The sequence below is a fragment of the Manduca sexta genome, chromosome 13 (genome assembly GCF_014839805.1).
Source record: "Manduca sexta isolate Smith_Timp_Sample1 chromosome 13, JHU_Msex_v1.0, whole genome shotgun sequence".
NCBI classification, from domain to species: Eukaryota; Metazoa; Arthropoda; class Insecta; order Lepidoptera; family Sphingidae; genus Manduca; species Manduca sexta.
This window is the reverse complement of record NC_051127.1, coordinates 9,997,267-10,024,689: the sequence shown is the minus strand read 5'-3', so window position 1 is coordinate 10,024,689 and position 27,423 is coordinate 9,997,267. Positions and strand designations below refer to the sequence as shown.

General features: G+C 38.2%; 3 protein-coding genes and 1 pseudogene across 3 annotated transcripts in view; 2 read left to right on the top strand and 2 right to left on the bottom strand.

Annotated features, from left to right (window-relative positions):
- LOC119189201 overlaps nt 1-894 on the top strand; it is a 16,784-nt pseudogene extending 15,890 nt beyond the window's left edge.
- Nucleotides 895-3,033: 2,139 nt separating this feature from the next.
- On the bottom strand, nt 3,034-6,515 carry LOC119189229 (calcineurin B homologous protein 1-like). Its single transcript, XM_037438321.1, has 4 exons — nt 6,178-6,515; nt 4,135-4,398; nt 3,895-3,988; nt 3,034-3,299 (listed from the first exon to the last, which is right to left on the bottom strand). The coding sequence occupies exons 1-4, from the start codon at nt 6,242-6,244 to the stop codon at nt 3,155-3,157; spliced, it is 570 nt and encodes a 189-aa protein (XP_037294218.1). The 5' UTR covers nt 6,245-6,515; the 3' UTR covers nt 3,034-3,154.
- A 1,057-nt stretch (nt 6,516-7,572) lies between these two features.
- LOC115446814 (dynein regulatory complex subunit 7) overlaps nt 7,573-27,423 on the top strand; it is a 183,012-nt gene continuing 163,161 nt past the window's right edge. The window contains exons 1-2 of the mRNA XM_037438320.1: nt 7,573-8,036; nt 8,469-8,594. Of these exons, the coding sequence (XP_037294217.1) occupies nt 7,629-8,036; nt 8,469-8,594 (534 nt within the window). The 5' untranslated portion in view covers nt 7,573-7,628. The remainder of the gene's footprint in view (nt 8,037-8,468; nt 8,595-27,423) is intronic.
- Nucleotides 9,399-13,933, bottom strand: LOC115451958 (protein distal antenna). The gene is given in 3 exon segments (XM_030180379.2): nt 9,399-10,626; nt 10,628-11,978; nt 13,596-13,933. Coding segments are annotated over 2 exon segments (1,542 nt in total). The 5' UTR covers nt 11,963-11,978; nt 13,596-13,933; the 3' UTR covers nt 9,399-10,419.

Here is a 27,423-nt window from a genome sequence, read left to right as displayed (position 1 = left end):
TTTGTGTTTTAATATTTACACACTGCTATTAGTCTATTTTAACATTTGACTACAAAATAACGCTTAGTTTTCCTTTTTTTAAAATATATATATTTTGGAATGGTCTTCTTCTACAGTTCACTATCAGTGTGGATGTTTTACAATCTACAATATTTTTGTAATATTTGATTTAAAAAATAAACCTGATAATCTAGATTACATCACAATTAATATTGAAATCAAACGAGACTATTAGTAACTTGCGTAATAATAATAATTAAATATTACCCATAAAAAACTATTTCATTCATAAATATCACACACACCGCGTTAGCATATAGAAATATTAATTTATAACCATTGTTAAATCATTGTAATTATGTTTCATTACTTCAAACGTTCTAGTCAAAACAAGCCATATGATGCATAACAAAACATTAAAAACTAAAATGCAAAGAGGAAAAGTTTGTATTCATTTACTAATTACTAGAGATATAACGGATATCCGGTAACTATCCGTTATCCGGCCTATCTGGTGGCCTAAACACTATACGGGCGAATACCGGATATCTAGCGCCTATTCGGGCAACCGGCCGACCGTATACTGGACTAAAAAAGAATCTAGGTAGTGAAATTGTTTTATTAAGTTATTAATAAGTATCATAGTAAGAGTGATTGAAGTACGTCATAAGTTGTCTTCCAGTAGCAATCATTGTTACACTTCAGCCTGGATTTTGAGCGACTCACTTATAGCTCTTTGGAAGCGTATGTATAATAATCTAGTAGAATCATACTCAGCCAAACGAACACTCTTCAGTAAGCACCACTAACATGAATGAGTAAATGTATTTCAAGTGCTTAGATCTGGCGGCCGAATATTCCGGCTACAAGGTTGACCACGTGGTATCCGGCTAAACTGCTATCCGTTGGATCTCCACTAATTACATTTTAACGAATTTCATTCGTAAATGACATACTAGGCTACATATAACAAAGTAAATAATATCATAATTCCATTAGAGACATATTTGTGCATTTTCGCCCTCGGCAACTTAAATTCAGATAGACCGAGGCAGCCTCGCGCGGCATACTCACCGAATAAAATGCAAGGAGGGTCAATGGCGATATGGAATTGGTCGCCTCTTATTTTTTTCATACTACTAAATGACAAGACTAGCTAGCCAGTTAGAGCCAAATTTTTTAAATAATAGATTACTTTTATAGGGTTATTATTTCTCTTTGAAAGACTGGTTCTCTTTAGAAAATGATCAAATTACAATGTTCCTCATATAAAAGTTATGTGATGATTGACCTTTATAGTATTAAACTTTAATTTTTTTATGGCTGAGAATGACGAGACGAGTTTGCCGTTTGCCTGATAGTAAGCGATACGACTACCCATAAACCGCAGAAACACCATCCAACACCTTGAATTACAAAGTATTGTTCGGTATTCCACTGCGCTCGCCATCCTGAGACATGAGATGTTAAGTCTTATGTCCAGTAGTTACACTGGCTACGATGTCCTTCAAACCGGAATACAACAATGACTACACACTGTTCCTTGGCGGCAGAAATAGACATTGCGGTGGTACCTACGGCGGACTCTCACATATGAGATACCTCCAGTAGAAAACTTTAATACGGTGTTTTGGTTAACCCATAGCTGTTTGCTTTATAAGTTAATTTTATTTATCAACAATAAATAAGAGCTTTTAGGCTACATAAACACAAGCACAAAATAAGTATATATTAATGTAGTTTCTATGCAGATCAGTGGCGAAAGGTAAAATTTTCCGAAAGGTAACCCGACAATATATGCATAAATGTGACATAATAATTACTAATATGCATAAATGCGGTGTGCAAATCGTTCTAATGATAATTAGATTCTACGTGGAACCCGGCAGGCGTCAGGACCCTTCGTCAATGATGAAGATTTAAGTAGTCAACTGTGAGTCAGTGAAATAACGTGGGTTATTGTCTCCAGGGCGGACTCAAAGTTTGGCGTCCAAGGCATCCGACGGGGGCAAAACAGATAATTTCAATTAATCACTGGTTCACTACGTCAAGGTTCTATGTTAATTTTTACTAAGGAAAAAATCGTTTGCAATAGTCATGGTTCCGCCTTTATCTATCTGTTGGGATTATTGGAAATTTTTACAGAATAAGAAAATAAAATTATATGGTATATAATTTAATTTCTTACAAATAAAATTAACTTAGAACCTTGTTATCGTAAGCAAGCGAATATCAAGCGCACGCCCCTTAGCCATAAGTCCATGTAACAAAATTTAAAAAAATATCCGTTTAAATTTACGTATTTTACCGCCAGCCTAAAGTGACGCCTCTGCGTCAACCACTCCGCGTCACTACTGAGTTGATGGATTAAGTATTAAGTTACTATGGCAGATTACCGTCTACCGATGACTACAGTACTATTATCAACAATGCTACTTCAACACTAAAACTACATACTCCCGCGGTTGACATAAATAAATACATGATCTAACTAGTAACCTAAATAACCCCAATATGTATCACATGATTATACAAAAAATACTAAGTGCAAGCTAAACTAAATCTAAATGTGACGAGTTAAGTTTTAAGATTGCAAAATGGCGTACAATATTTATTTTCGTAATTGTAGAACACTATTAATACGGTAAATATTGTGATACGAACAGTTCAACATCAAATCTATCTTTATTCCCTATATTTGGCTACCATCCACTATGTGGTCGGGACTTTTCGTCATAATTTAACTTATCTATCAGTTTTGATATTTTATTATCTAATAAAAAATATTTACTACCGACCGAAATAATGAACAATCTCGGATATCTTCAGGTCGATCGCGGAAATTGAGCAATCAGAATACAGTTTCATGGTGGCTTGTAAATGTCTTGATTTTATTTTAAATGAGCCAATCAGAATAAAGTTTCGCATCTTTCACATATAAATTATTTGATCGGTTTATTTCCAGGATCGATCTAAAGATAGCATTCGGGATTATTTATCAATTTCGGTATGTCAAACCAAATTACATTAGAATCCCCATCAACATTAAACAATTACATTGAGAGCATCATTTCTTATTTAAAAGCCCGTAAATGAGAAGCACGAGCAGCGCAGTCAGGATGTACTTGATGTATGTGCTTCAAGAGTTTGGTGGTCAGTTGAGGAACCTGATGGACATTTTCTGTTCCACGTCTGTCCTCTCCAGTGCTCCGCAGAACTCTTCGAACGATATCATCTGGTCATTGTTGGTGTCCGCCTCGAGGATTGTGCGTTCTGCGATGCTGGTCAGCTGTTCTTCACTGTGAAATTCGACATGTGGATCAGTTATAATACGCATAGATATTTTTGGTTTTATGAACCATAGCAGTGGCGAAGGGTGAAATATTTCAAAAGGTAACCCGAGGAAAAAAAATTGCTCTTGAGTTAACGTATCGCGCCATTTTAACAGAAAAAAACAATGGCACACGTAAATAAACCTAAAAGGGAAGCCGGTAGGAATCGGGTTGTATGCACGCTTCGCCACTGCAACATAGGCTTTTGGTATGCTATGCTCCACGGCCATGTTGGACTGGCGCATTTTGCGACCGCGATGAGAAAGAGATTAACACGCATCTGACTGTAGAGATGTGAATTCAGTCTTCAGCATACCTCTATCACAAGATATATTTTTTTTTTAATATGTACAAAATATTACTCATGATTTTTAGATACAAATAATTCTTAGATAATCAGAAATTATTATCAAGCATTAAATGACTTAACTAGCATTAAAGTTATCATAAAACATATTTATTGTCCTCATCACAACATAAAAATGCCAAAATAATAACACTTAAAAATTAAGTATTTTTGTTTTACATTAAATATAAACAAAATAAATATTATATTACTAACCTGATATTTGCCCCAACCATCATGTGCAGTATAGCCAAGAGTTCATCCCTGGAGATTTTGCCATCACTGTCAAGGTCATACATTGAGAATGTAACTGGAAATAAATATAACAGTAAGGTCATATAATTCTGAATGTAGAGGAACTCGACGTTTTTTGGATCTGCAAGCAAAAGCTAGTAATTTATATGCTTATGCATTCTGGAATAGGCATGGTGAACTAAACTTCAAAACTAAACTCACATCGCAATTTCTCCTCTCTGCTGTTAAGTTTGTTCTCTCTGTTCTTTCGTATCGGCCTGAAATGGGCCAGCACCCTCATAAACTGCAGGAAGTTGACTCTGTCGTCATGGCTTTCGGCAAAGAATGAATGGACAATCCGTTCACTCAGAGGGTTGATCGCCAGCTCAGGGATGCGAAGGAAGTCCTCACGTGAGAGAGTGCCGCAATCATTCTTGTCGAGAGACGTAAACCTTGAGTAGAGTCTTTCAATTTGATTAGGTGTGACTGTGAAAACAAAAATAAATATATTTAGTACCGTCAATTACTCAGCTAAACAGTAACAGGTAATCGTAACAATCAGGCTCTAGTATCATTTGGTCAATTCATCTGTGTCACTTGTTTGAAGCAATTTAAAAATCAAAACTGCTATATAGGAGCTCTTAATATCATGTTTTTTAGTGAAATTTTACTGATAAAATTAATAATTTAATGAATAATTTGCCCAGTTATTGAATATCATTTTTTTAATGAAAATAACTTATATTTGCATCACAGTGGCGAAGGGTGAAAATTTTCAAAAGGTAAACAGGAAATAGTTTTTTTTTCTACAGCTAACATGTATCACGCTGTTCACAATAAATTAAAATCAATAAAATATTATAATACATAAAATTTCCTTCTAACATAAACATTATTTCTAAACTCTAAATTTAACAAATAATCACATATTTTGAACATAGATACTTATTTAAAAAGAGCCCAACAAAATTAATAACCCACACTATACACAAAGACTAATATTATAAATTCTAAATTGTTAAAAAATTCGCGCCAATGGCCCAACATTAAGCCGCAAATTCTCGGGTTACCCTGATTACACATACACGCACGCACACATGTATTTTACGTCACTTCCAAAAGATTAGACAAAGACACCGCGCTGCGTGTGAAAGAGACAACAATATCGCGAGGAAATATGCGGCCGGGTTCACTTCGAACATAAGGCGCGAGCACTGCGAGTTTGATTATTAATTGATAATATGAACTATGTACCGTAATCGTTGAAGTATTGATTTAATGAAATAAGTATAGGATGACTTGTTTGAATATACAATTATTATATAGTTATATTTTTCATTAATTATTTTAAGTTAATTTACAAAAGGTAACCCGGTAGGAATCGGCTTGTATGGACGCTTCGCCACTGTTGCATAATATTTAAACACAATTAATAATACATTGCCTCGTTAACATTATGATGAGTTTCTGATGAATCACATATTGTTGGCTTACTAATACAAGGTCCCATGTTAATTTTTACTTATATTGCAAAAATTTGATAAAAAATAATGTTGGTTAAAACTTAAAAATCAATATACTCACCGTTCCTGTTTTATTTGTCTTTTCCAATTACTGTAAATTTTCACTCAAATAAACAAAGAATCATGAAATTTTAATTTTTACTGGTGGTAGGTCGCTCATATGTGAGAGTCTACCTGGAGAGGTAATGTCTATTTCTGTCACCAAGCAGCAGTGTGTAGCACTGTGGTGTTTGGGTCAGATTATAGCCAGTGTAACTACTGGACATAATAAGACTTAACATGTCATGTCTCAAAATGGTGAGTGCAGTGGAATTTTAAAAAATATTATGTAATTCAGAGTTGGATGGTGTTTCTTCCGTATTGGCGGTCATATCGCTTACCATCAGGCCACTGGCAAGCTCATCTTATCATTCAAAGCAAAAAAAAAATAGCAAGACATCAATTACTACATAGAACCTTGTAATAGTGAGCCAGTGATTAGCTATTTGATATACATTAGTCTTTAAGATGTCAATGGTATCATGCATAAATATTTGACATATAACTTTTCTTCAACGTACAGATACATCTCATTCTGCTATTTTATATGCAAAACATGGTCACAAATAGGGCTACAATAAAAACCGAATATGAATTTTAAATATAATGAGAAAACAATAGAATGAAACGGATATTTATAAAAACAACACAAAGAAAATATAAAATTTGATGTCTTATTTATGATAAAAAAATATAAACTTACACCCAGTTTCTTCTTGGATTTGCGCTATTTCTTCTTCTCTAAGGAGTAATGATGACTTATTCCCCATGTTCAAAGTCCTGCGTCCGTCTTTTTTTTGTGATAAACTTAATAAGCAAGTGATAAGGATTAATGCTTATTTATTTTTATTACATCCGTGTACTAGGTTATAACGTAACTGTAAACAATTATTATTATTTATTTGCGAAGACTATATACAGGATATTAGTATATTAAAAAAATGTTGCGTAAAAATATTAATGTTTTTTTATTGTTCTCTGACCTTCGGCACAACACAGCACTTGATCGTCACGTTAACGTAGTCATAAAAATTGACAACTTCCATCTGACGTCTTACAAATGACAGAATTAGAGTCAGAGTTACTGGTTTTAAATTTAAATGTACCCATTTTATTTTACAAACTTACCCTAAACCGCAATTAAAAAAGCGAATAATATATAATTAATATAAGTTTAAAAGCGTTTATTTCTAGATGTAAAATCTTTTTGAATTATAAATCAACTTCAAACTGGCAAAGTGCATACAAGAATAATATTTGTTGATATAGTGAAATATATTATCGCTAGTTTTCCAATAAAGATTTGACATAACTTTGGTTAGCAAAAGGTTCTGGGTTCGAGTCCCGGTGCGTATATTTAAGTTTTATGACTTTTGGATTCGATTAATACTATTATTAATATTAACGACATTTGAGTGTACTTATTGTGTTCCTAGTGTGAAATTTTGTGCGTGGGTACAAACATTATTCAGTAGGCATGTATTCTATTGGCTATATAGATACATAAACTGAATCCTTCATAAGTAATAAGGATAAAAAACTATTTAATAGTAGATGTTAGGGCATTCTTGGTTTTCCCGAAAATGTTTACGGTCACACGAGGTAAAGTTTTTTACGCTGGTAATACAATCGTAACGTTTTATTTTTCCTCCAATAAATCGATATTCGTGAGGTTCCCAAAATATTACTGTTGTGAATAGCGTCCACAGCAGGGTAGGTTTCGAGATCGGGTCAAAATGCAAATGTCCACCTCTATATATTTTGTAAGAGACACACTGCAGTGGGGCGGTTCGGCTGAACGAGTCACTGCTCGCATAGCACCGTTGTGGCCAGGCGGCTGAAGCGCGTCATAATGAAACCTAAGCTTTAGATGTTTCTTTTTCATGAAATTAACAGTTGCTTAGCTACCTGAAAACTGAAGTGACTTGTTTATTCCGTTTAAAACGTAGTGATTATATTCTCTTTGATTCCGTTGAAAAAAAGAATATAATTTTCCATATATATTATAATTCTCTTTGATTATAATTGTCATTTAAATAACCCTTTTCTCGTTTCATTTTCGTAGTTATGACTAAAACAATATTAAAAACGGAATTAAGTATCTACAGTCAAAATATTAATAACTTGAAGATCTGTCTATATAATAACAATATCATGTCAGAAGTGTTTAATCCCGATAAGAAACCAGATTTAGAAGTTTTAGACCCCGTATTGGAAGTCAATGAAAATATTGCAGCTGAAATATTTGATCGACCGCAGGAAGAAAATGAAATCGAAGAAATACCACCGAGAATATTTGGTTTGAAATATATTACGGAGCCATTGACGCTACGGTCTTTAAAAAATGCCGTCTATGAATTGGGAGTAGTGAATTTATGTTGGCCTGAAATTACGGATCCTGTGTTTGAAACAAGAACTTGCTTTCCAAAAAGTTATTATACGAATAGTTCAAAAGAACGTCTTCTTCTTGCATATGCTGAGAATTTCAGGAGGCAATTTCATTTTCATTATAATGGAAGGAAGCCTTTGTTGCTGCAAGCGCCTAATGAATGTGGATTGCAGGTAGTTATTTATAGTATTATTTACCCATTAAGAGACCACACAGCAAATCTACATAATAAGATATATAAAAAAATTACGTAACTGCCAGAGTTGTAGAAATATAAAGCTAAATAAAAAAATAAAATTTTAGAGTATGTGTGTGTGTGTGAGAACATAGATGGCAGCACCATTGTACTGTTTGAATTTGATTATAAGCTCTCATTTATTAATTTAAGTGCATTTTTGATTGCATAGCATTATGGCACAATAAATAAAAAAATACTTACTTTTTAAATATTTTGTACATCTACCAGTTACTTACTACTTAAAATTTTTTATTACGTATTTTTTATTTTGGTATAAATGAATACGATACTGCTTGCTTGAATGATGATACATTTATATATCTCATAGTCATAGTCTCATATTAGTATTATAGTTTGGGTTTTTCAGAAAATGGTGTGTACAACTATCAGACCAACCAAGCTCTGCTATGCCGATACCAGTAACTGGGAAGGACTGGCAGCTTTAGTGTCCGACTACTTCGACTATGAACCACTTACGAAGCCAATGCTGCACGTAAGTACACCATTTGTAATTTATTCTATGCAATATAGATGATTTATGCTTCCGTCTTCTTTTATACCAAATCTGCGGCCGTCAATGAAATCTTTATACAATATTTTATCACACGATGTCGCTAGTGTGCTCGTTTTAATGCTTTGAATCGAGCAACAGGTTAAATAAAGAACTGTCGTTACGTATGTAAACGAAAAAAATATTATTAATGGTTTATATGAGATATTCAGTCTTCTGTTGACGTTATTTATGTTATAACAAATAATAATATATCATATTGTAGTTGCATACAGAACCTGGGCTTTTTCGTGACATCACTCGTTAGGTCCTCATTATTTATAATGACCGCTTTTAAAACATCACGCAACAAGTGTTTGTTTATTTGTAAACAATATTTTTCGTTTTGTTGATGTGATGCAATTGTTGTTTTGTTGTGTGTGTGTGTGTGTGGGTCTTGGGATTATATATTTATAATATCATCATTAGTAGGTATCTAATTAGAAGAACTATGCATCTTTGTAAATATGAATTGTTTAGTTCATTTCTCAGATGCTCAAAACAATATGTGCAGATAAAAAAGAAAGGTTAATGACCGCAATTTTGCAATTTAATAAGTTTATTAATAATCGTCTTAATGTGCAACTGTAAATTTTAATTTATGTTTTAGGGTAAGGTTGGGTTCTAGAATTTTTTGATGAATAAATAAACACACTGTGAAGATTCAATCAAGTTTAATCGTTCAACATTTTCGAGATCACAAACCGTGATTAAGAGAATCATTTTATAATCCGCTTTTTTCTTTAATTTTGTACAAAATATTATCTCTCGAATAATTTTCCAAGTGGAGATATAATTAACACGAAATGCAAATCATACGTTCATTGTGGGAGACAGTTCTGTAGAACGTACCGAGTTACCTGCTCACACGCACCACCGCTTTGGACAATACTTCCATAACATTACAATAACACACTCTATTAATAATTAGGAATGTACTTACAATATTAATAATCTCTCAATAATTTATAATTTTGATCACAGTGTCCTTAACTGTTAACTTTAACGTATAATACAATTCCGAGTCGAGACGTTAGGGTTATATATCTACAATTTATATAAAATACTGAGCAATAGAAAACATTTACACAACGAGCGCTTAGCTAACGCGATAGAGTCATCTATATCTTAACAATATTACCTTGTTCGTACGATTGGCACAACAATACGTTCGCATCCTTTAATATTTGGTATCGTCAGCGACACTAGCGTCACGCGCCCGACCTCGCTCGCCACCCGCCCTCCAACAGCCACCCTCGCACGTACAGACGTACAGACATACATACACATACATACACACACATCTACCACTCAGTGAACGGTTGAAAGGACGTCGTGCGTGACTTAGTATAGTTTTGACTTGAGGTAGAACTTAGGGATCGAACTATGAACTACAGTAAGGGTACAACTAGGAATGTAATCGTCGAATGGCAACATACAGCTTCACTACTTAACCTAAACATGTAACAGTTCAGTGCGGTGCATCGGAAGTGATGCACGCCGGGTACAACATACATTTATACAAATTGTCTATCGAGTTTTACATGTCGTGGGGAGGAGCGCCCGCGATGCGACGACGCTCAAACAGTGGATCGTGGTGGAGCTTACACTTACATACTAAAGAAAATAATGCATAGCTTTTCTTTTAGAACAAAGAAATTACGCAAATTTGGCTACACATATCACAAGTGAACGCTTACTGGCGACGACGTAACTATGTACATAATTGAATAATTCCCTGTAGCGAGCGTGGCGCGCGGCGCGGCGTCTACTTGCGGCGCGCCGCGTGGTCGGCATGGTGGTGATGGTGGTGGTCGGCGTCGGCGTCCGGTGGCGGCACTCGGCGCGCGCGCAGATTGTGCAGCAGCGCGCGCAGCTGGTGCACGTGCATGCGCGTCACGCTCGGGTCGCCGCTCGCCTCCAGCCACGCGAGGAACTTGTCGCCGTGCTCCAGCGCCTCCGCCGCGCCTGCCTCCCCACTCGCCGTTGGCCAGATTCTCGCTCCGGCTCTCTTTGTTCGCCGCTGTGGGGCTTGTGTTATTGAACAGCAAGTTGTCGAGGACGGTTCGCGCCTTCGTCTGGGTCTTGGCAGATTCATTGCTACGTTCCGTGGAAGGTTCTTTATTTTCTGTTCCCATATCGGGACTCGCGGGAGGTTCCGCGGCACGCGGTTCCTCTTTCGGAGTGCTGCGGGCCTCTTCCTCCCTCAAATGTGATCGTTCTGTGTGCATCGTCGTTAATACTTTTTCCTCCTCGCCTTTGCCTTTTGTCAGTTGGGAGTAGAGAATGTTTTCTGCGGTTTTGTCTTTTGGCACCTGTGCGGCAGACTTGTGCTTATCGTCGGGCAGTGGCATTGCTCCGCCGAATTGCTTGTAGTATTGCCACAGCCAGGAATTCCTGTTATAATCCAGATGCGGATTGACAGGAGCAGCGGGCGCTACTGGTTTTGCTTGCATGGTGGCGTCGTTCGCTTTGCCGAGCTGCAGGGGATGAGCGGCGGTTGTCTGCGCGGTGAGATCTAACATAGCTTGTTGTGTTTTGAGCCAATACCACAGTGTGTCATCCACTGGTTGACTCGCAGTGGAGGTTGCTGTCCCATGGTGGCTAGACTTGGATCCGATATGGCGGTACGGATCTGAGTGATGTGACTTACTTCGGTGTTTGCTTTCATTCATGTTGAGCACGCCATTGTGTGCGGGCTTCGGTGAGCGCACGGAGCGCAGGAGACTAGACGGTTGCGCGGAGAGCGCGGACAGGCCAGGGTTGAGTTGCGCTAGCAATGTGAGGTTGGTTGCGATCTCATTGAAACTCAGGCCTAGGTGTGAGTGTGCGAGGCCGGGGATGTGTCCGAGTCCCGACAACGGGCTGATAGCGCTCATGGAGACACTGGCACCAGGGTCGGGGCGCCGCTCGCGGGGCGGGTGCGGCGCAGGCACGGGGTCTACTCGTTTGGTGGTCAACTCGACGGGTGCGTCAACTGGTTGTGGTGGGAGTTGTGCAGCGGCGGCGACGGGCGCGGTGAGGTCGAGTCCGGAGGGCGCAGGCGGCGAGGGCGCGGCGGGGGAGACAGTGCGCGCGCGCTTGTCGGGCGGCTCCTCGTCGTTACTCTTGTCAGTGTCGGGCGAAGACAGCCGTGAGGTCATGTAGCGCAGCTTGTCCTCGTTCTTGCACCAGCCGCGTAGCGTGGACTCGGGCACGCCGATGTCGCGCGCCACTGACGCTTTGGACTCGCCGTCGTTGACGCGCTGGATGGCCTCGATCTTGTCGCCTGGCGTCAGGGCGCGCATCGGACGCTTGCCCTTGGTCGCCATTTTCACCTCTCGCTTCCTATAACAAATGATTGCTGTTATTAAAACAATACAAATTAGTTGGTATTTAATATAGGTTCTGTATTGGTATTGATATTTAATGTTTTATGACTAATAGAGCTTGGTTAATATCTGATGTCTGTATAGTACAATTGCGGTTTTATTGTCAAAGATACACAAGTGTACGCGACAGAAGTATTCATAATATATTATTATTTTTTTATGAAAATACGTTTCAAGTATGACACCACGAATTCTTAACCAGAGATAATTCATTTAAGAAATGAGCCTTTTAAATTGAATGTTTGTTTACGAATTACGCTCAATGGTCGGAACCTCCGAAAATTAACCCTAAAAATTCTAACATACAAAAGATGCGGACATAACATTTATTTTAAAAGCAAAAAGCAATGAATACTGATATATTAATGGAGCAAGGAATTTTTAAACTCAAATCACATTCATTAGAGAATAGAGTATTTAAAAACTACAACCGCAATAACTAATACAAAACAGTATATAATAACACGAGCCGTCGTTAAATCGACTTATAAAAACATTAACGCGGCAAGCTATAAAGTTACGAAAAAGATAAACAAAAAGAAGACATAAAATTATGACCTACGACAACAGTAGCCGGCAAAAGTTGTTGGGTCGTTGACACGGTGACCTTGCGAGCGGTTACCGACTGTTCACTCGGTCACCGATAGATGGCTCTGTACGGTTGTTCCGAACTTTTGCACTTGCATTCTTATTTTGAAAAATGATTTTTATCATGTGATTATTTTGTTTATGATTTTGTTGTGTTGTGGGAATGTGATCGAACAATTTTTAATGCTAGATTTAAAGTTTTTAAGTGAAATACCGACCTAAAAATTAATTGAAATAATATTGAACATTGTTTTAAAAGTAAAAAAAAGCAATATGTTTTTTTCTCTACTATAACTTAAGTGTTTTTTTTTGTTGTGAGATTTCATTGGTGGAATGAGCGGAAATAACATTTTGACGTGGGAGTGAACTTGAGTAGAGGTTTTTTAAAAATTTACGCGCACAAAAGATGTTAGCAGATAAGCGAAAATGATATTTCTCGTGGAATTCGAAAATGGTGTAACTTTAATTAAATTTGTTTTTTTTATTTGCGTTACGATTTTCGTAAATTATTTCATTGTAGTGGATTCACTTAAAAAATCAGTCAAATTATTCGGAAAAACAACTCTAAGCATAGTTTGTTTTATTTAATGGATTTGTGTAAATTTTAAACGATGAGTGCATCAGGTTTTATAATTTCTACCGTCCTTTACGGCTGTAATATTTCGGCGTAATCACACGGCACCAAACCATTTTTCCAGGAGTTTTAGCTGGACTTTACTAAAGTGATTTCGGGCTCGGAATCGATTAAAATAAGTGTCGAAGCTTAGTGTCAGGTAATATTGGGAAAAACCAGACAAAAATGATCTATGCGACGTACCTACATGGTAAGAAACTTTCTACTTTGATAAACTTTTTATACAATTCAACATAGAGCTTTAATACACCACTAACACGATTCAAGGAAATTATTTGAAAACATAGGGAATAACAAAACACAGAGCGCGACGAACACAGTGGGGCGGGAGAAAAACTTTCGAAAACTTACTTGCGAGCGGGCACGTGTGCTGTGTTTACAATTTTTGACAGGCCAGCCGTTATTGCTATATTATAAACGTCCGTGAATGAAGCACTCCGACCAATAAAAATATAGCTCGGGTGCGCAATGCGCGGCACGAGTCACTGGTTCCAGTTTCACTGATCAGTTGTTCACAAGTCACTGAGCGACGGCGCGGCGCGGCGGAGCGGATGCGAGCGGAGCGCGAGTCAAGGCGTGCGTCGCGGGCCGCGCGAGCCGACTGTGTGCCCCGCGGTGATAAGGCCGCCCGGCGCCCGGCCCGCGGCCCGCGTCCGCGACCGGCCGCTCCTCTCCTTTGTGTCCGTCCGTCACGCCCCCCCGCCGGCCCCTCCGCGCCGCGCCGCGCCACCGCCCGACGAAGTCCGCCGCTCGCCGCTCGCGAGCCCAACGATCTTGCCGCCTCCTTCGAGCTGTAAACAGCCCACCTATCCCCGGCGCGATCTTCGCTCAAATTAATTATTTGTCATCACATGCGGTATGGGATACGTCAAACTTTTTCTCGATGTGATATTGTTCGAGGTGCGAAAGTCGGCCTCGCTGAAGCCGATACGCCGCAACTTTTCTAAGTGCACAACTTTGTCTGGTAATAGCGTCTAGAGCCCGTCTACAAAGTACGTAATAGTTGTCAACTAATTACTGTGGCGAAGCGTCGTGTCGAGCCGCAGGCCGCGTCTCACGGCGCGGGTGTAAAACATAAATTAAGATAATACATAAGTACAATAACAAGCTTGTTGATACGCTACGTCGCGGCGGCGTCGTTTCGTAGCGCACGCTACAATATATTATACACATTTCGTAGCGTTTAATTTGTACTTTTTATGCGGTGTTCGTTGGCGCGATGCGCCTTGGCGTGGCGCTGCGCGGGCGGCGGCGGCGCGCCGGTGCGCGTGTACTTTTTGCGCGTGCGGCGGTCCGCGAACCGCGGTCGCTGCTACCTGTCGCCTGCCCACCGCCGGCTGTGTGCGTAACTTGGTGAGGCGTCATTACATTAGCGACGGCATATTAATAGACTGCATATCACACGTTTTATTTTTCTTATTGATAATAAACAACCTAAACTTTGAGAATGGTGGAAGGCCTTATATTCCAATCTTCATTAGCGATCAACGATGCACGTGATTCTGAAACGAATAATCTGCTTCGATGCTGGTTTAATGAACTAGTTTAATCGGTGACCTTGACGTGATTGTTGTCACATATCTACCTGGTTCGCATAATGTATGCATGAATTGATAGATCGAATGACTAAACATATTGATGTCCTGTATCAAACTGTATGGATACAAGATTGTTCGTGTGAACTCATTAACTCTAATAGCGGTCGGTAAGTCTGGTGCCAAACACGCTCCTCACTTAGCAATTTTAACAAATTCTTTATTTAGCAATTTTAGTTTTGCGGGTGCTTTTACGCTTCAATTATAAATACAATAAACAGAGGTAATTTGAATCTCCGCGCTTTGTATTAGTCCACTGATATCAGAAAAAGGTACCATAAAATAACATGCATTCCTTAAAATATTACTAATTTAATGCCGCCAATTAAGTATGCTAATAATTTTTGCTTTTGTAATCATTGCTCCACCCATGACTCATTCTATCTCTTTACTTTATCACCAGAATAGTTATCGTAATACAAACTTTTTTTCTAGTCCTTTGGGTTTTTGAAAAAACTTTTGTCATATATTGACAATTTGAGGTCTGTCAATACGCAGTGGTGAAATCTTCATTCATGTCACTGATTTATCAGCTGGTTTCATCCCATAGTGGTTAATATACGATTGAGGCGTTGCGGAGCCATGAACAGTGCTGAATACTTAGCATCTCCAATCACCTAGCGACAAGCTTGCTCGTTGCGGTACTTATAAACAATGTTTCTTAGACGACGTTGAGCATTCACTATCAGGCTACGCGACGTATATATTTTTTTCTTTGAATGACGTTTGCATTTATGCGCTCCATAATATCCTCACAGGTCACGCAGGGATTTTCCTAACACGCCGTCAGGTCATATTATTCCACAGCGCATTCGACGCTGTCGTCATGAATTTAGCGTTGCTCGGCAGACGTTTGTGTTGTAAAATTTTTACTTTATTTTCCTGGTTGTGCAAACCATCTGTCTAGATTGTTTCGCAATGTAAAGAGCGCTGACATTTCGTTCGCGCTTCGTAATTAGAGGACCACTGCGTACAGAGAAGGTTGGAACAATATGACCAACGTCTGTACAAGCAGTGCTGCCATTAGGAAACATGCAGAATAACATAGGAGTACATCAAATGACCTAGAATTATAAGCAGTGCGGCGGTTGAGGGCCTTACTTATAATAATGATCTTCTCTTAATAAGTGTAGTAACATCAATATTAAATAATAATTGTTAATTAATAAAATAATTACGCTTAGAATATGGTGTTTGACGAATTTTTGTTTTTTAATTGTATCAAATGTTTACATCATATGGATAACACATATAAAGTGATTAAAATCTGCAAAAAATATACCAATTCAAATTAATCTTTGAAATTTGGTAGAAGGGGTAAGTGTCAAAGATCAAGAAAAGAAGTGCAATACGCGCACGTGACGTCATCGAGAATACGATTGCGTGTGAAAGAAAGAGATGGGACGATATCCCCACTACGCGCCCACTCCTGCATATTGCAATATTTGAAACCGGAATTACTGCCTCATTTTTTAACCAATTTTAATGCACTCTTCACACAAGGGATTCTTTTTGTACTTTTGATATTACATATAGAATAATATACAAAATCAAACATAGTAAAATACCCTATTAGTCCAAGCTGCGAACAAAAGACAGTTTTATAATTAAATCCGTTCTGCCTTTACACGGTTCCGTGTGCTAAATATAAAGGTTTTTTTACGCAATGAAAAAAAAATCGTTTACTTATAGCGTGACCAGGAACATAAAACACTTGCTATGGGGCGCGACTTTTGCTTTTCGTTTTAAAGTTAACTTTGTCAGTACCAGAAATTATTTGCATATTTTATCATAATATGGAGGGTTTTTTTTATTATACTGTTTTGGCTATACTTCAGACGAACTATATTATGTTTATAATCATTTAATGTAATTAATAATAAAAGCACTTACGTCATCAAATATGGTCATGAAATGATTTTCAGCCATGGCTATAACATTTTCACAGATGACTTGATATTTCTCTACTCCACTTAGATTTTATTTCGACACGTCGCGTCGTCGCAATTTTTTTGTTGTATTTATTATATTATATTGTTAGGTAAGATTTCAAATGTCTCAGCAATAAGTTATGATTATGAACTAAAGATTTTATTATTTGGGTCAAGTTATGAGTTAAAAGAAGCCACGTGATTTTGATTCCATTGACAAATTGCCATTGCCAAATGTTTGTATGATCCGTTGGAGCTATATTAAAACAATTAATTGATTGAACTAGCGAGCCATCCACAACTGGAATTACAAAAGACTTCCTTCATCACTGACATATTGCATTTTTATTCTTGAAATATTATATTGATTTAGCTTCAACGCCACCTGATTATCAAAAATAGTGCTAGAACGCTGCAGCTTGGTAGCAAGAGACAGTGCGGTATATGTATATGTATATGTATATACGGGATCATTTCGACATTGCGTGAATAAGTGAAATCGTATACTCCTCTTTACCTCTGCTAACATTGCGCCCAAAATCATCCATGAATAATGAATATTGTCGCCAAAAATTCCAGTATAAGTTTTCTGATTTTGTTTTTATTTTATAGTCCAGTGCGTATGTGGCGTGTGCGTGAGTATTTGTCTGACGGAAAGTGTAATGTTGCCGCTGCGATAAAATCTCTGAGAGTATTAGTAGTGGCATTAGGACGTGTAGAATTAAAATTACTTTTTATTGATATGTATTTCGTTCGAAACTTATAATTGTTTATTTAATTAGTTATTTAGAGTAACTTATTGTAAAGTGCTATTTTTAAGACGGCAAGTATATTGTTTTATTTAGTCACGCATCGTGCCAACATGATCATGTACATTATCACTACTCTTAGACCCTGGGTTTCTAACCAGGGGGTAATTACCCCCGCGGGGGTAAATCAGCTATTTCACGGGGGTAACAAAGAACCTAATTATAGCATCGTAATATAAATAAAAGGAACAGAGCTGACGTTAAAATTGTTAGGCTGTTTTGCAATTTATTATTAATAAAGATGTTTGTATTTGCTTGTATTTTTGTTTTCATAACATGTTGAAGGCGGGGTAAAATTAGTTTTCCACGTCGATCACAAGGGTAACAATATTGAAACGGTTAGGAACCATTGCCTTAGGCGGACGCACTTCCGTATAAGAGACATCCATCACCTAATAGCTAAGGGTCTCTAGTGATAATATTCTGGATACAAAGATTCTTGGTATTGGACTTAACGTGGTAAGAGGCTTTCATAAAATAAGACAATTCTTAACAATCCTAGTGTAGTAGCAGGGATTATCCTAATTATTGTAAAGCCTTATCTCTCTTTAATTTGTTATAGACTTAAAATAATAACGAGATTAAAGAAAAATCACAATGACAAGCTGCTTTTTTAAAACTGACCTTTTAACGTCGTTTGGGTACTTATCCGAGTTTCACGCTAATCTAATTAATATCTTTGATGGGTTTTAATAAATTCAATTTGTATTTCAAATATAGTACCAGAGCTTACTATATCTAAGGTATGTATATTCGTCCAACCCGTACAAGGCTAACGTAGTAGACTAAAGCCTAATCTGTCTCAGTAGTAGAGAATCTCTCAGTAGTAGAGGAGGCCCGTGCCCAGCAGTGGGCAGTATAAGACATGACTAGTATTATTTGCCACACAATTTAATGAACACATGAACAAGTTACTGACTTTGTAACGCGTTTTATCACAACTGCCCATAGACATAGCCCTAATGAACCATAAATAGAAATACAATTTATTAATAGTTCAATAAGCATTCCCGCTATTCCAGACATTCGTATGTAGCCTAAATGTTGTAATGTACACGCAATTCGCGACCTTGGCCCTGTTCAAAACATTTGAATTATTCTGCATATTATGATGCCAGTTGGCGCGAAAATAGAACGAACATAAAACGGCCAGTTTACTGCGACGGGTGGCGGGAAATCTGCGAATTATTCATATCGGAATATGGTTAATTGAGTGATAATTTGTAAAAGTATGTTGGCTTAGTGAGTAATGAGTTAGTGCGGTTTCGGAGCCGTGTCAATTTGAGTAAGTATAACAGAACTAGTGGCTCTGCGTGTAGTGCGTAAGTCAAAAAAATTAAAAGGGACAACTGAGCGAGAAAACTTAACAAGATTACGTACAGCCGCGGTCATTGAACTTTTAATTTTAAACCTTGATTGACGACAGCCTCCTACGCTAACAGCGCCTGCCAACTTTGATATACATCAACAATGACTAATCTGATTTCATAACAGTAATCATAAGGCCATTGAGTTTCTATGCCTAATATTGTTTAATTTTTATCGATACTGAGTTATCCTGATTATAAAATGCACATTTTTGTATTAATAAGCCGGAAACAGTGGTGAAGGGTGACATTTTCCCAAAAGGGATAGGACATAACATGTAGGTACTACTATTAGTAGTTCTACTCCACCCCTAGGTTAGCTGGAGTAGTAACTGGAAGCGAATGCCTATGGCATTAAGCCTGTATGCCATGTGTACAAAGTATAAATAGTTGTTCTTTTGATAATTACATTTTAAATAGGTTATAAAAGGGAAGTCGGCAAGAATCGGGTTATATGGACCCATCACTAGGAAATGAGACAGAACCTAATCTATGAAAATGTCGTTCCATTTCACTGTAACATTAAAAATTCGACCCTAATATCAGCGGTAACTATAAACTTACACAGGCGATGTAAAAAATCACTTATCGAACAAAGTTGGCGCGCCGTTAAGCCGACAACTTTTGAATTTGGTCGGATAGTGTGAGACAATAACCCAATGGACTGCTTCGACAATTTAATTATTGATAGTTGGATACTGGGATTCTTAGGTTGCTGATTTTGGCCATTTGTCGATGGTTTATGTTATTATATTTTATTTAATAAATGTTTGATAATAAACAGAAAATAGCAAATATAAATAACAAAAGAATGTGTTACAAATACAAAATCCAGTGAAGTTACCACTAATAAAATTCTATATAATAAAGCAATGCTTCGCTTATGGATCCTACAATACTTTAAATTTAGAATTTGCTGCATCATGATGCAATTACTAGATAAAATATGTGAAGTGAAAGAAGTGAAATACTTACCGTCTATTTTTTTTAATTATCCTTTGGTAAAGGTCAGTTACATCGGCCACAGTAAACATCCTTGAGAAATATAGATATCTATTTATACATGTTCCTTTTCCTTCCCTGATGGACCTTAGTAATAATCACGCTCGAACTTTATACATCAGTTTTTTCCTCTGCAAGAACGGAACCGGGTCCTATCATTTACTACTTACTGCACCAACATATTTTGAACGTAAAAAAGTCAACGCGTGTTTTTCTGTCCGTCCGCCATGCTGATAAGAGGCTTTCGCGCCGATAATTATGAGGGTAATGTTATCACTGACTTGTTCAGTGGTCAGTGACCATTATATTGTATGCGTCAACTTCAGCTTCAAATAATTAAGACTCGTCTGTAGTAAAAAGCGATTGCTTAGTAGGTGTGGAACGGTCTGACAACATGAGAGTCGGATTCGATCCTAGACTCCAGGTTCGACTTTTCGTAGATTATAATAAGTTTTAGTATACTTATGTCTCATTTTAACTATTAGCGAATAATTGGTTGAATAACTTGGCGAATAAATTATGAATTTTGGGAAGCGAATACACCCGAATAAGCTGCGCGCTGCGTGCTATGCGCACACTCACTTGACGTAATACGTATACCACTGGCGATAAGGTGAAATTTTCCGAAAGGGAAATATTATCGACATAACTTAAAGGTAATGTACATGAATGCGGTCTTCAAATCGTTCTAATGATGCTTAGATTTTACATAAAGGGAAGCCGACAGGAATCGGGTTATATGGACCCTTCGCCACTGACACTTACACTCCTATGATGTGATAGGGGGCGAGCCTATATCGGGCACAAATTCCAGACTCCGAGCTGACACTGAGTAGAAAAAACCCAATATCACTAGTCCGATCCGGGTATCAAAGCCGACAGTAACGCATTAGTAATACAACTACGCCACCGAGTAGTGGCGAAAGGCGAAATTTTTCTATAGTTAACCCGAGGAAAAAAAATATCTTAGTTAACATATCGCGGCTAATTTACCAGCAAAAAAATAAGAAACTTAAATAAACTTAAAAGGGAAGCCGGTAGTAATCGGGTATATGGAAGCTTCGCTACTGCCAACTAGGCAGTCAATTAGAACACCTAAAAATAACCATCTTCAAGCACCATACCAGTTCATACTGTCAGTACTCTTTCACTAGCCTGTAGATGTAACAAGTGCTCAATAACTCAGACCAGTGTTGCAACTTTCGCTGACCCGCGGCGGTGTGCTGCACCGCTTTGGGAACGCACCTTCTAATGATGGCTGCAGTTATAAGTAACGAGCCTGATACTACACTTACGTGGTAATAGGAATACAGTAAGTCAGAAAATGCGGTTTTGCTTTATTACATGGTCAACTAGATTATCTTATTGTTCTTACTGTTTATCAAACAAAAAAAAAATATAATTTACGTAGATGTATGAAACTTATAAGAAAAAAGTTCGTTTAACATACGTTCCAAATGAGTAATGATAAAATTGGCCGCCTTTGACCTACTGTCCTCTCGATTAACACGGCAGTATAGTATGTTAGTGTTTTTTTATTGTGACTGAACTTAGAATTATTTATTTTTACCTGCCTCTAACTTAATTGGCTAAATATTTTCTGCAAAATGGTCGCTATAATGAGAATGTACATTCTGCCCAGCACTTTGCAGTTCGAAGTTTTGACTAGTGATGCTAATGTTTGCACTCGTTGCTTTTACCATGAGAGTTAGTTGTCTCATTCAGTTGATATCACCCGGGAGATGTTAACCGAAGTTAATCAAGTCCTAACTTTTTTTTTATTGCGGGGTATATACGTCTTATCGCTATCGCCTTTGGAGGGAAGAGTGGAAGGGTTATGAAGGTTTCACAGGCCTTACGACAAATCATACCTATACAACAATAACTAAAGTGTTTGTGCGAAGCATTCCTTCCCAAACTAGTGTTTTAAATTCCTTACTACCAATACTGCGTGGTGTTTCTAACTTGTTGTTTCTTGAACGTTCGTTGTGATGTAACTGTCGGTCGCTGGTCGCTGGCTGGGTCGTCGGTCGCTCGGTAGGTACGTGGTGCCAGGCCGAGGCCGCACAAAGGCCCTCGCAGTCGTGCCGCGCCGCGCGCTGCTGCGATTACGACGCGTCGCCGGCACTGTATTTTGGGCATTGGCGGCGTACGTGATGTTTGAATGTTGTTGTAATGGATACGGCTTTATATTTGGTTTTGGGGTGTGCTCAGTTGAATTTGTTGTAATTTTAGAATTACCATGGTTAGGCTTGGTTTATTAGTGATTTTAATATGTGTTACTTAAATTTTTCAAGATGATTTTTTTTGTTCAATGTAGATACAGCATAATAAAATTATGTTTACATACTATATATATTATACATATATTATACTTATACGTCATATTCTTGTATGTAGGTATTACAAGTATGCAGTTAATAGTATCTGTTAAATGTAGCTTGAATGGCCGGGGTTTGCCTTCTATATTATTAATTGCCCCATAATATTATTAATAAAAGCTCTTGGTTGGAAGATTTTGTTAAGATAACTTAAGTTGATCTGTACTTACTTACTAAAAATGACTTATTGGAAATAAAAGATAATTTAAATGAAATTGAAATTAAGGTAAGTACTTTGAGAATAAAAATTTTAGAATCTCGACAATTTATAGATCGTTAACAATCACGCTTTTCCGTACGAACTATTATTTGTTAGTAACAAAATAAGTCACTTGTAAGAAAGTTTAAAATACCGCATCTGGTTTTCGCACATCTTGTCGTACGTTCTCTAGTGATTTTGTTATCGGCGGCGCGGCGCGCGGCACCCCCCGGCGACATCCGACGCCGCGCGCCATTACCGCTCGCCGACACCCCCCGTCCCGCGCCGCCTGCCCCCGCACCGCACCTCGACGCACACCAGCACCCCCCCCCGACCCCCCGCCGCGTCCGCACCGCACGCCCCCACACCACCCCCGCGCTCACTCATTAGCTCGGCTGCACTCCGGCTCGCGGCGAGACTTGAATTTTTAGATGCCGTAAGTAGGTGCCATATACCTACATATACCTACGCACCGCATGTCTGTATAGGTACACTGATAGTTGCGGTCAGATGATGTCTGTCGCCCTCCAGCTGTCACCAATGAGGAAAACTCAACTTCGATAGGTATGTTTCATTGACCGTCACGCTGGATGGAAGGATCCAGTTTCATTCAAATGTTGGTGAGATTGATTGTTGTAAGGAACGTGAAAGTCATGTCAGGAAGGTGTATGCTACCTCGAAGTTCCTGACTGACCACTATTCTTACAAAAAGCATGATGTGAACGTTATGCAAATAAGTATAAACAACACATTGCGATCTTTTATATATGTATGTATGTACTTGAGTTAAAAAGAGAAAATGTGAGGTCCATGGAAGATTATCTCGCTGGTCATTTGACTGACGGCTAGTCCCGTTAGCTAGGCATTGGCGTAGGCATCAAAGAAACGTAGTAAAAAAGATGACGAAAAACATTGTATATTGTAATAGCATAGAATGCCTTATACAATGTACACCTAGTAGGCACAACCGCGAGCAAAATCTATCTCTTATTCATCTCCACTCGAGAATAGAAGGAAATTAACTATTAACTACCAAGTCCGCGGCTCGAGCAGTCCACTGCGTTTGCATCAGACATTTAAAAACACTAAGCTGCCATTCTGAGAACAGCGCACGGACGCAGTCGCCCCCCATTCATTTGCATATTGTCTACAACGCACCTTTGACATTTGTCCGAGCGCCGAATTCAGACGAAACGGCCTGCTCACTTACACACGGCATTCTGGCTGATGTATCAATAGAGTGCGAAGTAACTCGCCAGCATCTATATAAAAACTACATCACATAAGCTGTTAACTGAAACGTACGTGACTGACAATGCATCAGTTTCGCGCGGACGTATATTGACGGCATTATTGTAATTGCTTTCTAGAAAGTTCGACGTATAACGAACCCTATCGAAACTCCCACGCGGGTGGTGTGCCATAAGGTGCATATTGGTTGGTGTTTTGGATCGCGGGGAGCTCGCACCGAGTAGCGACACAATAAGTTGTTCGTAATTGTTATCGCGAGGCGAGTGTGGCGAGGTGGCGCGGCCGCGGGCGCAGCGAGCCGCGGCGCCGAGGTCACACGCTGGGCTGCCGAGCGCCGGCTGGCGGGTGACGGCTGACGCATAGATAATGCGCCCAGCCCAACCGACACCGCCGACACCGCGTCGCGACGGCTCCGCGAAATTGGAACTTATCACGTGTGCTCGCAACTCGTGAGTCTTGTTTTGCCCGGCTTTTATCTAGCGGCCTCGGTTCGCACTTGGCAACGAGTATCTCTCTGTATGTTATAGTTTTTTGACCACTGCTATGCTGGGTACGACTTTGCAACCCAAATAGTCTTACGGGACAAATGTTTGGCGGACACATTTCGTTGTTGGACTCAGTAGTAGTTAGGTTATGTGGCAATCCCTGAGATTACAAATTCTGGCACTGCGATGGCCCCCGTTTAGCTTATTATTTAATAACAATAAAAATCCGCTTCATTTTGCTAAGTCTATCACTGATTAACTATATCACAAATAAAGGTCCTAAAGTCTAAACAAATAGCTTATATTATTTTAGTACTTATAATAATATAGGTACTTCCAATACACACTCTGCTCGGCATTTTAACACACGTGCCATTTTTCCATACGTTTTTTTATTCAATGCCAGATCGTGATGCCGGTCTGTTTGTTAGTACTCCATTACGTAAACGTTTACACTTGCTAGGTCTCTATTGTAATCTAGACTTGGTGCGTACCTACCGATGTACTAAAAGTAGAGTGGTCATCGGAATCAAAATTTACTGCACCACTCGAGAAGTGTAATTCAAATATTTTTAAGTCATTGAAGATCATTTCTGGTTACATTGCGGGTGAAAGAAAAAACGAACTTGCTAACAATACGAAATGAAATAGCAGTACTGATTGCTAAAATGAATGAATCTTAGCATTAAAAAAATGTTTTCTACTCAAAATATATTATACAATTTGATAGGTTCTTCTTGTTGCTAAAGTTGTAGCGTTTGTAGATTATTGATCGGGAGTTCCCAAGTTCGATACCCATATCAAGAACTACTTGAGTTGTGTGAGGTTTTCTAAAATTAACCCAAATTTAGACCCGCCCAAGAAGGTAGACAGATGGCCCTCTGCAAAAACAAAATAGTACCTGTAATAACTGCAAAAGACATGTCAACCTCACATTTAGACCATTAAAATTCTAATGACAAACAATCCGTTCCGCATAAACAGAGTTAGGAAACCGAAAGACATGGCGATTCGTAATGAAAACGAGCCATTCCATGAACTTACATAAACTGAATTGAGATCTATAATCAATCGTACAACTTAATAATACATAAAAGGCACACAAATACTATGAAATTGATATTTTTTTTGAGTTGAATTGAATTAAATGTTGAGCATGAACTGCATCTGATTGGTCAATTTCGTTTTTTATGTGCCATTACGGTATGTTTAAGTAATCGAATTAAAGGCCATCTTGGTCGAATAGGTTCGTTGTTGAGTGACATCGGATGCTTGCTTGTCGATGGTGGTGGGGAACGGGGGTTATTGAACAAATAAATAATGAAACAGTTATAGGAGTGCTGGTCCGCCTCTTTGGACTAGAGTATATTAGATTGGGTTTAATTGTTTTCGGGCAAAAATTTAAGCGGATATAAGATTTCTAATACTGGGTCGGGCAAAGTGATATTTGGGTTTTTCTGCTCAGTATCAGCCCGGAGTCTGGAATTTGTGCCGATATGGCGATAGGCTCGCCCCCTATCACATCATAGGACGGAACACCAGTGGCGAAGGGTGAAATTTTTCAGAAGGTAACCCGAGAATAAAACAAATTGCGTTAGTCAACATATTGGGACAAATTTAACAGAAAACAAAAACTAAGACAAACGTAAATAAACTTAAAACGGAAGCCGGTAGGAATCGGATTGTATGGACGCTTCGCCACTGCGATCAACACTTGGCGAAAAGTGGGTGCCTTGGTTGCGCATCTGCATACCCCTTCGGGGATAAATGCGTGATATTGTGTGTTCAAGACAACTAGGTTTTGTTCACGGCTTCGCTTTTGTGCAAACGCGTAGAGGTATCAAGTTGCAATTTATATCAAATACTCGGGTCTATCTCTCAGCTGAGAAATTAAAATTGTATGTTAACGCAATCAAAAGATACATATATTGCCTTTTCGCAAGGGAATCAATAGCTATAGGTTACTTACTACTTCTCGTTGATCTAAAATTATGAAATTTGCCAAAAATGTATGACTTACAAGCACATGTAAATAAAAAGATATGAACTATTTACTATTATATTTACTTTAATAACAAAAAGCTTGTTTATTAGAAACATGTTATTTGCGATTCGCGCAATAGTCTTGTCTAGCCATCGAACAACAAAGTTACATTTGGCAAGCTCGAACTTATATACTTAGGGTACCTTACCTATAATGTTATACGGAATCATCGTACGCGAGTCCAACTCACGCTGTCCAGTTTTATTATTTTATTATTACAATGAATGCTCGGGGTTGGTTGATCGTATTGGAGTTAGAATTTAAACGTCCTGATAAAATAGCTTTGTTCGCTAGAAAGATATCAGCATAAGGAATTCAACATTAAACATTTTTTAGGGGTTATTTTGCGGTGTTTATACTTTTAATTTTCTCCCGACATTTCGAAGACTTCGCAAACTTCAAAACACCAATAAAGTTTAGTTTAATGTATAACATTCGCGTAAACATAAGAAATGATTATATACGGAATTTAATTATTTAATAACCTTAAGTAGTAGGTTGCTGTGGCGAAATGTAAAAAATTCCGAAAGTGAATCCGACAGCAAATAGCCCATAACACTCTGAAGTCATTTAGCTTTCTACTATTGAAAAAAAAATCAAATATGGTTTAGTAGTTCCTGAAATTACCGCATTCAAACAAACAAACTCTTCACCTTTATATATTAATGTAGATTAAATAACAAATAAATAAACCAACTCAATTTGTAAATAGTTCGTCACTATCCTATATAACATTGTAACAAACATTGGGCGATGTTTGTCCAACCCTAATTACGTCGAAAATGAGGTTTTGATCGTCGTTCCGCGAAACGTGCTCCGTACGGCCGGCATAGCAAAAAGATGACGTGTATCCGGAACACAGGTAGTTTACCATCATTTGTGTTGGGCCCAACACGGGATTTTCTTATGAGCGCTTAATTTTTTCCCGGTACTGGCTTACATACTCCTTAGAATGGTAACGGCTCTTTCGATGGTCTGTTTGAGGAATTGCGTAAATTATAACGTGCGTTTCATATATTGGTTAATTCACTCATGGAAACAGATTTGTGGTTTCATTAATATTGTTGATAAACTCACCACATTTCTATTATGTACTTTCAATTAATATTAAAATG